This window comes from Euprymna scolopes, chromosome 2, assembly GCF_053919585.1.
Source record: "Euprymna scolopes isolate OS-2025 chromosome 2, ASM5391958v1, whole genome shotgun sequence".
NCBI lineage: Eukaryota > Metazoa > Mollusca > Cephalopoda > Sepiida > Sepiolidae > Euprymna > Euprymna scolopes.
The window spans coordinates 26137134-26150903 of record NC_136483.1 but is presented as its reverse complement, the minus strand read 5'-3'; the positions used below and the strand labels follow the sequence as shown (position 1 = coordinate 26150903).

At 31.9% G+C, this 13770-nt stretch overlaps 1 protein-coding gene across 1 annotated transcript in view; it reads left to right on the top strand.

Annotated features, from left to right (window-relative positions):
- The window catches only part of LOC145290012 (F-box only protein 25-like), a 143688-nt gene that overhangs the window by 109111 nt on the left and 20807 nt on the right, over positions 1-13770 (top strand). The window contains exons 4-6 of the mRNA XM_080136455.1: positions 3648-3741; positions 4955-5124; positions 13510-13769. Of these exons, the coding sequence (XP_079992581.1) occupies positions 3648-3741; positions 4955-5124; positions 13510-13769 (524 nt within the window). The remainder of the gene's footprint in view (positions 1-3647; positions 3742-4954; positions 5125-13509; position 13770) is intronic.

The window sequence follows — 13770 nt, the reverse complement described above, 5'->3', positions numbered from 1 at the left end:
TGATGCAGTTGATGTCAGCACAGTAAGGAGATGGGTGTGTTGATTTCAAAGTAGTGACAGATGGAGTGACAAAGTATGCTCTGGACGCTCATGCACAACCAACACCCCAGAAAACACTGTGCAACTCGACCAAATAATCTGCACTGATTAGCAGATAACAGTGAATTAAATGCATGTAAAGTTGAATGATTGAATGCATGTAAAGTTGAATGATTGAATGCATGTAAAGTTGAATGATTGAATGCATGTAAAGTTGAATGTGAATGTTAGATACAGCAAAATGTGTGCTAGGTGGGCTCGACTAATGTTTACACAGGACTAAAAGGACCGCTGATGGTATATCTGTCAGGACTTGTTGAATCAGTACGAAGCTGAAGATGATGTATTCTTGGACCGCATCATCACTGATGACGAGACATGGCATCATTACTACGAGCTGAAGTCCAAACAGCAGTTGATGGAGTGACACTATTCACGCTCTCCAGCAAAGAAGTTCAAGGTGCAGACATTTGCAAGAAAATTAATATGCACCGTCTTCTGGGACAGGAAGGATGTTATCCTCCTGGATTTATTGGAACTGGGGTTGACTATCAACTTTGACTGTTATGTTGAAACATTGACAAAGCTGAAGACCTGGATTACTAATGTAAGGTCAGAGCAAAGGGAAATATTCCATTTGCAATACAACACCAGGCCACACACAAGTTTGAAGACCATGGAAAGTGTGAAAAAGTTTGGCTGGGCAATGCTGTATAGTCCCGATCTTGCACCATCAAATTTCCATTTATTCATACCTCTGAAGGATGCATTATGTAGACAGCATTTCGCCGTCAACAATGCTGTAATTGCAATTGTAAAAAATGGACATCCTTGGTAGGGGTTGACTTTTACAATGAAGGCATCAAGGCTCACATTCATCATTGGCAAACGTGCATAGAGAATGCTGTTGACTATGTAGAAAATGGAGCGCAAAAGATTGTTTGTTTTAATTGTTCCTCCTCTGTGTCCCTAGCTTTTCAACTTTTAAGTTAAAAAAATAGGAGGTTTTATTTTGGAAACGACCCTCACCTATGTATATGCAAAGCTATACTAAGTCATAGCTTGTCAATCACACTTTCTCACCTTTGATGCTTACTTTTCAAAGACATTTTGCTTTCCTTCATGTGTAACAATCTATCACAAATATCTTTGGGTCAAACCTGCAAAATAGACGTGAACCCAAGTGATGTTTTTCAGATGAAAATGTTAGAAAAACTGATGAGTATAATGCTGCGCGATAAAGCAACATCACAATGTCTTTATTTTGGTTTCTTCACATTAACTTTTTTGTTTGCAACAGCATATACAAACTAATTGCATCATCGTTCTTTTCTTCTTTGCAATAAGAATTAAAACCTTTTTTTGCAAATTATTCCTTACCATAATAATAATAAGAAAAAGAATTTTGCATTCATTAGTCTTTTCATTTGCCAAATTATTATTAAATTATTAATGTGGCTTGCCCAAATGACATCAACTTAGCAGACACTACAGAACTATCTGAAACTGAGGATGGAGATTGCTACATTATGGAACAAGAAAACTTCCATCATGCCAATCATCATAGGTGCACTTGGTTTAAGTCATGATGATATTGAGAAACAGTTGAACTTGGGAATCAAGTACAATATCACTGTACTCTAGAAGTCAGTTCTGCTTGGCACAACAAACATCATGCGCCAGATGCTTTCCATCTAATTGACTCTTTGAACATGCTCACTAGCTTTGGTGTAAAAATCTGATTTTGAGTGAAAAAAAAACAAAAAAAACAACAATGTAAAACATCATAACATTGTGAAGTTAACAAACATAATAATAATGATAATTATTATAATAATATTAATAATAATAATATTAATAATAATAATAATAATAATATTAATAATATTAATATTAATAATAATATTAATAATAATAATAATAATAGACACAAGAAAACAGCAAATACAGACTCTGTGGACAAAGAGGTGAAATGATAAACCGCATAATAAGTGAATGCAGCAAACTAGCTCAAAAAGAATATGATAATAGACATGACCAGGTGGGGAATGCAGTAGATTGGGAACTATGTAAACAACTGCATCTTCAACGAATAGACAAATGGTACAAACACAAACTGGTAGCAGTACTTAAAAGTGGAAATCACAAAATCCTATGGGACATGAATGTACAAACAGATAAACTTCAAGCAAGAAGATCGGATGTCATAATAGTTAATAAGAAGGAAAAGTCATGCCAGATCATAGATTTTGCTGTTCCAATAGACCACAGGGTGAATATCAAGGATACAGAGAAGCAAAACAAATACATGGAACTGGCCAGAGAACTGGAATGGAAGATGAAGAAAATCCAGATAACACCAATAATTGTAAGAGCAGTAGGAACAATCCCGAAAAACTTTGAAAGAAGAATGGGAAAGATTGGAACTAGGGAGATGACTGAGAAGATGTAATGGATTAAAATAATGAAAACAACTAAAATATTAAGGAAAACCCTTGAATGCGGAAACCAATATGCATGAGCTACAAATGCTAAACGGGCATATAGAAACTGCAACAGCAGTGAAACTGAAAGATAGTTTTCTTGACTTGATGTTCCTCTATGTATAATTGTAAATTAACACCTCCCTAATATAAAAAGTTAAATACAGTTGTAATGTGGGCATCAACTGGAACAACACCAGATAGTCATGAAGTGTCACGAAGGATGGAAACATTTAGGAGATAAAGCTTTAGCCAGGCCTTGACTGGATGAGTGCAAAGAAGACCGGGACCTTGAGGAGGATTATTGTCACCCAAATTTCAGTGAAGATAAATAGTTGTTGCTAGCAAGAAAACGGTAAACGGCTGTTGTGATAATGATCATACATTTGCAAAGATTATCGAAAGAGGTGAAGAGTGCTAGAAATCCAGTGAGACTCGTTATCACCTAGACTTCAGGGAACACCACAGGTCGTTTACAAACTAAATCTTTGAGAGCCTGTGTGAGAACACTTAATGAATACAAACAACAACAATAACAACAATAAAAACAATAACAATAACAACAATAATAATAATAACAATAATAAGAACAACAATAATAACAATAACAACAATAAAACAAACAACAATAATAACAATAATAATAACAATAACAACAATAATAACAGCAACAATAACAACAACAACAACAACAACAATAACACCAACAATAATAATAGCAATAATAACAATAACAACAACAATAACACCAACAATAATAATAGCAGTAATCATAATAATAACAACAATAATAACAACAGCTCTTTGATGATAACCTGTGTGAAAATTCCTTGTGAGTAAATAATAACAACAATAATAAAATAACAACAATAATAAATTAATAACAACAATAATAAATCAATAACAATAATAATAACAGTAATCATAATAACAACAACAACAATAGACTCGTTCATATATTCGTACAACTGTCATTACCCATTTGAAATCATACAGAAATATTGATTTCTGCTAAATAACACTAAAGTTTTAAATTTACGTCTAATGACTTTAATGTGCTTTTATTATTTTAATAAAAATGTTATGAAAATCTGAAACAGCCTTTGAATTTCCTGTTATTTATAGTTGTTGGAAGTCCTCATCACCATCAAATTACCATCTCTCAGTGGAAATACCCAGAAATATATTTTCCATACTCTTGAGGATGTTCTCACTCAAGGTAAATTCACTTTGATTTTTTTTTTTAATTTTTATTTATTTTTATTTATTATCATTTCTTACTAGCAGGTCGTCCGGCATTGCCCGGTTGTAAAGCACACTTAAATATTATATTTTAATTTATGTAGTTTTCATATGTGTTATTATATTGTACCGAATATGTAGTGATTTCAAAAGTTTAAAAAAATATGAGTGGAGTGTCATCAGCTAGAATCAAACCAAAACATTTAGCACTCCTGCAGTATTCACTATCATCTGACTAAGGATACATGGATATCAAAACTTTAAATATTAACATGATTAAACGTCCAAATACATATTTGTACAGAAAGTTGATTTACGCTTGCACATTTCTAACTTTTCAATTTTGGCCCCTTGTCAGCTCTTTTTTCTGACTAAAAACCAAATTGAATTTTTTCCATGGGTCCAAATACCCCATATGTAAAGTCTGTAGACTAAAAATTGACAGAGTAGTTTGGTAGAGACCGTTCTTCAGACAGATAAGATCACTTTTATAATATATATAGATAGAGGTTTAATTTTATTTTTTTAATTTCATTTTATTATCATTTTCATATCGTTTCTCTTCATACAATTCATGCCGTCAACCTTCACCGACTAAGTTTCAATTCATACCTTGTACAAATATCTGATAGACACTTTCCTTAGCAGACAGTAATAACACTAATGAAATATTTAATAGAATTTGATGTATAAATTAGTATTACTTTTCCTGTGAGAAGGTAGGTAACTATATGAACATGAGAATAAATTTTGATAAAAGTTGAAATGTGATTATTGATTAAAATCAGTGAAGCCCAAAAATGCCTGATAAAAAAAAATGCGTCTAATCTTTTTGTATTATTTGGATTAATCGGACTACTGTTCTCAGCTTCAGTTTTTCCCGATCTAATCTCGAGCTTTTTTCAGCTGTATCTTATTGAACGTGGAAATCTGCATGGAATTTTGAATAGAACTTTATATTTAATTTACAGAGGTAGCATATTCTTGTTTCATCAGCCATGATTGTATTCTGTGCAGATTCCCAAATTCCTTGGAAAATTTCCCAAATTGGACAAGATAAACCTGAAGGTCAGAAGTTACATCGGTCGAAACGTTGTGTGAATAACATTCAAGATGAGAACCATAGTCTGAATAATACAAATTATCAAAAAATATTCAAAAACATATCTTTTTCTTTTTCTCTTTTCAAGTTTTAAAATTGCAATACAATATGGAAGCTGTCCGTCGCCTGCTGCGGTTATCAGTAAAGGCCCTCGATGATGGCATCCATAACCACATTGGTAGCCAAGCATTGTGGTCACAACACAAAGAGGCAGTCAATCGCATGGTAGACAAACTTGATGCCTTCCAGCTGACAGAGGTAAATAAACTGAACTTCTTGAAAGACATGCACAAGTGAAATATGGCAGTTTCAATATAGATTAACAGAAAAACTTTTTAATGTACTTCTGTATCCTGCAAAAATACGTATCTACACCAAAAATTAAGGAAAATTGTCTAGTAGAATTTTAATAAAAAAATAAAAGGTCTATTGCATTTATCAACCTGTGGTTTCTACAAAGTTTCTCGGATATGCTTGGCTGCTAACTGGAATAACCAGAAGTGGCCAATTGTGAAACATTAAATCGCTACGAGAAAATTATAATAATAATCAGGAAAAACATGGAAATGCAACAAATAAAGTTACAAACATGCATTTAACCCTAACCTGCACAATTAAAATTAATTTTTTATTTCTTCCAATTTAAAAGAAAAGTAACCTTCATGGATTCGTATTAGCTAAAAATACAGACAGTGTGTTCATAAAAAATTGAGGAACGCTCGGCCGACCTTTTCCGGTTATTTCCGTCAGCTGCCGAGTGAGCTCAAGCCAAGTCCGTGGAAATTGTGGGTCGGTAAATGCAGAAGCACCACATAAAAATGATTTTTTTTTTTTTTTTTTTTTAATATGTGCGATTCATCTTTTCTTGGCCTTCGGGACAAGATCAAAGTGTAGTATCTGTTCTTCAGATGCTGCACTTCTATTTCTTGTTCTTTTTCGGTGGAGGAGAAATCCTTCACGACTGAGACAATTTTTATTTTTGTACCTTTTCTCCACGTTAAAAAACGACCCTGGTGTCTAACTCTGTCCCGTGGGGAGGCATAGTAAATAGGTACATACAAGAGAAAAAAGGGAGATAAGTCAATCTTTTTTCTGCAAAATTCTCATAATTTTTTTTAACTGAGTTATCTCTCCTTTTTCTTCCTTTTTTATATAACTCTTCTAAATAAGGCATAAAACGGGTTCTCATAAACATAGAATCGGACATCGATTTTTATTTTTTTAAAATTTGACTCCATAATTTTGTCCATACTTTTTGGTGTAGTTATTTATTTTTGACTAAGGCAAATGTGTATCAAATATATTTTTTTCTGATATTTTATTTGAAATTGTCGTATTTCATTTGTGCATGTTTTTTAGAAGCACAAAAAAAAATCTCATTTGATGAATTTTATATTTTTGTTTTTATCTTAAAAAAAAATCATGTTTCTTTTCAACACGTGTAGATCTGTAGTTGACACGTGTAAAAAAAATAAATAAATAAATAAAAATAAAAAGTGCCCCAAATAAAAACCAACAATTTAAACTATGATTCTCAATAGCAAATGACGAAAACATGAACCTCACTGGCATAAAAGACACTGTATAACTTGCAATCCGATTCTCCTTAGATATGTTTTATCAAGATTTCTTGATTGTTGAAGACATTGAATACTTTGCATAGCCACATGCTTTTGACCAATGCTTTTAAAATTCAACAGTTTGGTTTACACATAGCCATTATTTATTGCAATGGGCATATACCAACTGTGGTCTCTTATCCTGCTGCCTCTTCATCACAAGTTTCAAGCTAGTGTCTTATTGATAGATAAAAAAAAAGTGGGTTCTAATTTAATACCGAACAGTATCCAACACCCAAAAAGAATAACTAAATAAATAACTAAATAAATAATGATAATAATAATAATAATAATAATAATAATAATAATAAAAAACAGTTGATCACCCCAAAACCAACAGCTACTACATACTTGGAAAAGTATGATTACTGGAATGATGGAGATCTTCCTAAGATTCCAATTTCTTTTCATGCCATGCGTAAGATCATGGTATTTCGTTATATTCTTCCATTCAGCTCTGTTAAAACCAACATCATTAGGGACACTTATTTCAGCTAGGGTTGCTACTTTCTTCTTGAACCATATCACTATATTTGATACCTGATATAATGATATGATAAAAAGTAGCAATGCAGTTGAAGTCAGTGTTCCTCACGATGCTGGCTGAAACTCAGCTGAGTGGGAAAATATAACAAAATACCAAGGTTTTATGTATGGTATGAAAAGAAATTGGAATCTTAGGAAAATCTTCATCATTCCAGTTATCATAAGAGTAACCAGGTTCATGAAAAAGAATTTCAAAAACTATCTTACAAATATATCCGGTAAACCAAGTACAAGAGAGATACAAATAATTATGGTTTAAAGGATCATTTTAATCTTGGAAAGATTTGTTGAAATCTTAGACAGATTTGTCTCTGAAATAACAGGTGAATGTTTTACATCCATTCACAGCAAAAATAAAAAGATAAAAAAATTGAAACATAAAAAATCAGAACCTAAAAGATGGCTTAACTAATTTGATTGAGTACATTCCCCTACAGACTCTTTCATTGTTATGCACCCAATATTGGCCATGCCATGATTTATTGCTGGCTAGAAACATTCTGGAGAAAAATAATTTAAAATATTTTCATGTTTACATTTCTAAGATTGAAATAAAAATTTAACATTCGTAATATGAAATCAGGTAATAAAAAAAATGTTGGCACGGTGTTGTTCCTTTTTACTTGCCTCCCCACGAGGGCAGAGTTAGAGACAAGGTCGGTTTTTAATGTATGGAAATCCAGCTCCCCAAAAATTGGCACTATGGATAGGAACAAAAATAAAAATTGTCTCAGTCATGAAGGATTTCTCCTCCACTCTTCGAGAACAGAAAAGGTGAATTGTAGCATCAGAACAGATACTACACTGTGATCTTGGCCCGAATGTCAATGTTACTAAAAAACAAAAACTATGTGACTTACAGACAATTATAAAATAGTAAATGATTTAATGATTCAAAACCGAATGAAATATTTAAAAAAAAAAAAAAATTATTTAAGTTTTATAAAATTTTTTTTTATCCTTTCTTTAAATATATTCTTTACTGATATAAATAAATATATTCTTTACTGATATAAATAAATATATTCTTTACTGATATACTGTTTAATTTCATTTTTGTTTTATGAAATGAAGAAAATCTATTTAAAAAAATCAATTTCGTTTCTTTAATTTAATAGATATTAGTTTATGAACCTAACCGACAATTACTCCTATTATTTCTAGATAAAATCAAAGAGAAATTTCAAAGTGGTTTTTAACTTCCTTGAAAAATTTAACCTTTATTAAAACTTATTTACATGTTATGTTAACATATCAACTTCTATAACACACGACCCTTGACTATATATATATATATATATATATATATATAAATATATATATATATATATAATTATTCTTTTACTATGATAATTAAATATCTACGGACACCAGTGTTTCATCCTTTCGGGAATCTTCAGTGCAGGGTGTCACAATTAATACGAGTCGAACGATTCGAACCCCGCATCACGAGACACACACATATATATATATATATATATATATATATATATATATATACAGTCATACACATACAGTACTGTTTTGCTGTATCATAGTTCATCAGTGTAGCTAGACAAGCAACTACCTTAAGCCAAATTTGAAACTCGACTGCTTAGACGAGAGTCAGTGCTCCTAAACATTACACTATTTAGCTGCTGCTAAGATGGGTATGCGAATTAACAATGTTTAAACATTGTCCAAAACGACAAAACTCCATTTGTTTACACAAAGATCTTCGCATAATATGCTAATGGCAGTTTGTTTATCACTTCCCAATATACTCAACCTCTGTCCGTCTGTCTCTCTCCCAATATATATATATATATATAGAGAGAGAGAGAGAAAATAGATAGATAGATTGGCAATTTTAAGCACTCATTTATGTTATATACATCAGGTTGATTTTCATTGCAATCCATTTAATTTATAGTAGTTGCATAAGAGATCTATTTTTGTTTATATGTACAGGTTACATCTTGCGTTATGTCAAATTGTAATTTGGCCGGCGTATTAATACAGTGTGGTTTGAGTTGTTCCCCCTTTGCAAATTTGCTGTTTGGAAAAATGGAAAAATGGAAATGGCTCTGGTTGATAGTCAATTTGCATAAGTGGAGAAATGGGCAGCATATAAACGGTACTTTTTTTAAAGCAGGGCGAAGAGTGCAGAGTGTGAAACGACGGTTGGAAGAAGTGACGGTGAATTCTTTTTGTGACGGTGAATTATTTTTTGGACGTTGAAGAGCTCAACCTTTTGGAAGGAACAGCTGTGTCTTATATATATTTTTTTAATTTCTTTTTTTTTCCTCCTACTTTACTACACATAGGCAATTAGTGCGCACTACTTACATATGCACATGAAATATACTAATTTCTACCTACCTCATAAGCAGGAAGACACCAATCAGTTCCCAAGTAGAATTCACACAAGCCAGACTAAATGTGTAACTGTTTGTGACAAAAGTTACGGTAAGTTATTGGATGGGTTTTTTACCAGTATTGTTTTATTTTTGATTCTTAAGCCATTATCGAAACTTCAAAGATATAAGAATTACATCATGGCCATTTTTTTCTTGTTCTTATGTAATGCTCGATACTAGTTGATTAATTGTTTGTTTTTTTTTTTTTAAAACGAATAAATATTTTAAAGATTTGTTATATATTTCTTTTTGGTCACTATTTCGTACATCTATTGTAAAACGAACTCCTTTTTTTTCTTCAAAAAAGTATGTGTACCCTCTCCAATCCCCCCAAAAAACATCCGAACGAACCAAGAAATGAAAATTATTCATCATAAAACAAATTAATATTTTTTCTTCATTTATTTATTGTGGACCGTTATCCTCATATTTTTAGTTGTTTCACGACATTTCGTGCTAATTATTCCTCTGGCCTTCGTCACATGGTAACCATGACAGGATAGGATCTCCGAATCTCCTAACTGCATCCTCAGCAATTACTGCCTTCCATAGTTGTTGCGACAAAGGCCAGAGAAATAGTTGGGCGAAACGTTGGGAAACAACAACTAAAAAGATGAGGATAATAGTTCGCAATAAATAAATGAATAAGTAATACAAATTGCTCATCTCAATAATAAATTCCAATTGATTAAAATAAATTAATATTTATTTGTAAAATAATTGGAAAAAATCAGAAAATGGATCATTTCATATAAAAATAAAACTGCACAATTTTTTTGAAAAGGTTTTGCTACACAGTAAAATAAATCAACGAAACTCACCAAATGAAGGGAAGTAATCAATAGAAATTCTTGTAAGAGTTATTTCCCTTGCACTGAAAGTCGGTGTATCCTTAATTTTAATATACATTAAGAAAACAAAATAAACAATTAGATTTATTTTATTTAGATATAATTAAACGGTTAGCTTCTAAAATTAATGACAAATTACTGATGCTACGCTTATTAGATGTATTCCAAAATTTATAATAATCAATTAATAAGCTTAGAAGTGAATTCTATACATAGAAATATATTATATCTATATGTACATCATATGAACAGATATTAATCTTTAGAATTATTTAATTACATTATATTCTATTGTTATTCACAGCACATAAGAAAAAAATACAAAAACTGTAAATACTTTAAAAGATAATTTTTATAAAACAAAACATAAAAATTGGATGCTTAGAATTAAATGTTGCTGTTTTAGATTCTCTTCTGAAATGTTTCAGGTTGAATGGAATTTCATCATCTAGCCATTTGGAATTGCGTCGATAACACTGATTTCCATTATTTATTTATTTTTTAATACAGCTCGCTGATTAACTTTGTACTCTTCTCATAAAAGGATTCTATTTCTTCATAAAATTCATGAAAAAAAATATCGCTTCATCAACATCTTTGTCCATTAATCAATGTATTAAACGTACAATTGCAGACTGATATGTTTGGGACACAAAGCTTGAATGCATGAAGCCCCTAAAAAATATATATATTTTACTTTGATTCACCTTAAACAAAGAACATTTTCACCGAGATGTTAGGGGCTACTGTGAATTAGGTACAATACCTATTGACCAAATAGGTAATACCTAGTGTGGTATTAGCTCTGAGTGAGCTATGCCAAAGGAGGAAGTTTATAGGGAAATTGAAACCACAACCACATGTATATCCCATCCATGAGAAGATGACATAGTGTGTAGCATTTCCAAATGGTCACCCATCTATTATTGGCCAGGATCCACATCACTTAATGTTGGTGATCTAATGAGAACCAGTATTTCAACATGACTATGCCATACATTACATGGCATCTTAAGTATGGCGTTGTGCAGTGAGATACTTGTTCACATTACATTTAAATATTTGCATGCGGGTACAGTTGGGAAATGATGAGCAAGGAGGGAATTGCAAAGGCAAGCAATAGGAAAAAAAACTATTAGAGTAAAAAGTTTTCCAGCGTCTGGAGACCTTTAAGGTGAAGGGTGAGATTTTGCTGCTTGTCAAGTTGAACAAGCTATTCACATCGAGGAAGCAAGCGCATTTCATGAAAGCACTTTTAAAACAAGCACGGAGATTCAACATTGTGGTGATGGGGCAGGGGTTTGAGCTTGAGCCTGATAGTGTGGGATCTATTATATTAGAGGCTCTCCTATATATCCTGTCTAAGAAAGAGAGGCTTATAGTTGGTGCACTAGTCCAGATATGACAATACTCTATGCGTGAGCTTTATAGAAATATAGAATACGCACATATGTGAGAATTTTTCTAACATATAGAAGGAGCCCACCTTCTTTGCAGCAACCTTGGCAATATCTTCTATGTATTTTTTCCAATTCATGTTGTGTTGCTTGTGAATGTTAGGCCAAGAAGTTAGAAGTTTTATTAGCCATGAAAATTGGTGATTCAAAAGGTTCTTTATAGTTAAAAGAAACAAGCTTTGTCTTTGTGGCATTTAATGTTACCATCCATTTATGTCCTCATTCCACTACAAACTGGAGGTCATTTCCTAAGGATTTGACCACTGCCTTAGACATATGTATATTCGTTTTACTCACATTTCAAGAGTAGAATGCAGTGTCATCGGCAAATATGCATATCTAAATCTGCTAACATCCAAAGAGTCTTTTTTTATTTTGCTGTTGTTGAATCCTTAAGACCCACATAGCAGAAACAGATTAATAATGAGTGAAAATAGGCCGTACTGAGAAGTCCTTCTCACACAGCTGGGAAATTAAGCATCGTAAGCTCTAGAGAAAAACTTTTACCAATTCGTATAGGAAGCATTTTTTTTAATCGCTTGAGACAAGGCATGAAGTCACTTGTTGTAAAGAACTAAAAAAAAAAAACTATTTTAAAAAATACTACTTCAAGGTTAAAAATTAATGAAAGTGTTAGACTCCGACCCAGAAAACAGTAATTTTTCCCCTTTTGTCAGAAACTTTGCACATGGAATTTGAGAACTAAAGGACAAAATAAGAGAAGCGAGAGTTATAAGACTGTTGAGAATAAACTCAAGGCTCATTTAAGAAAATAATTAAGAATTTGATGCCCAATTCATCTAAATATACAAGTGTAAATCGTCTGTCAAAAATTATAAAAAAAAACTTATGCTTTGTTAGTGTTCACTCTAATATTTATATATAAAAAAAAAAACATCTCCGTTGGTGAAGTTAAAAAAGGACATAGAAAATTTCTGAAGCTGTAATTAAAAAAAAAAAAGGATGAATAAACTTGTATCAATCGGCATAGAAAGAAAAGAAAAAAAGAATACATTTCAAAGAGTGAAGGATTTACTTTTGAATTTATTTTAGCTGCGGAGGATAAGTGTTATCGGATTTATTATTTGATTTTTCCTTCACTCTTATCACTAGAAATGGTTTCATCCTGCAGTTTTTACGAACCAAATTTTGTCTTATGACAATAATATATATATATATATATATATATATATATATATATATATATATATACAAAGTATGATGTAATATGATTTATGGAAAAATCATTTACTTAGCCTCTTAAAATATAATATCAACAACCAAACTGTGTACGATCGTTTCTGAGATGATACAAATTTTATTGAAATAAAATTTCTTCATTATCTTCATTAAATATATGATCAAGCCTAAAGTGAGGATAGCTGATGTTTATACAGCAAATTATTAAATTTATAGGCTAAAGAGAGGTTAATTATAATTTACATAGAAAAATTTGCATACCGTCCATATCAAGGCAAGTACACACACAGACACACACAGATATGGAGAAATAAGTACACAGTAGTTTTTATTATATAGTGGAGGATGCCAGGTTAGGTGTAATAGAAAGTGTTTGTTCTCGAGGGGAGATGAGATTTTCCAACTCTTGGACCTCCAGAACAAAATGTCAGCTAAATTCTCTCCCCACCTTCTCTCATAGGCCTTGGTGCCAGTATGCAAACATAACAATAACAAGGACGAGGATAACTTTCTAAAATTTTAAAATTGATGTAAATAATTACTGCAACTTTTTTCCTTCTGTATTTGACAGCGTGAAAACGATGGGAAAGTGATGTTTGAGGATTTGCCTGAAGACTGCATTCGGGATATTCTGCTCCGTTTGTCCGATCATCGAGACATTGTCCACACGGGCCTGACTAACAGTTGCATTTACGACCTGTCACAGGAGAAGTTGCTATGGAAACAGCTCTGCTTTTATAACTTTGATAACCATCAGTTATTGATCTTCATTCCAAAAGATGCAGAGGAGGATGAAGTTGATTGGAAAATGATCTACAGAAGATGTGTTAAG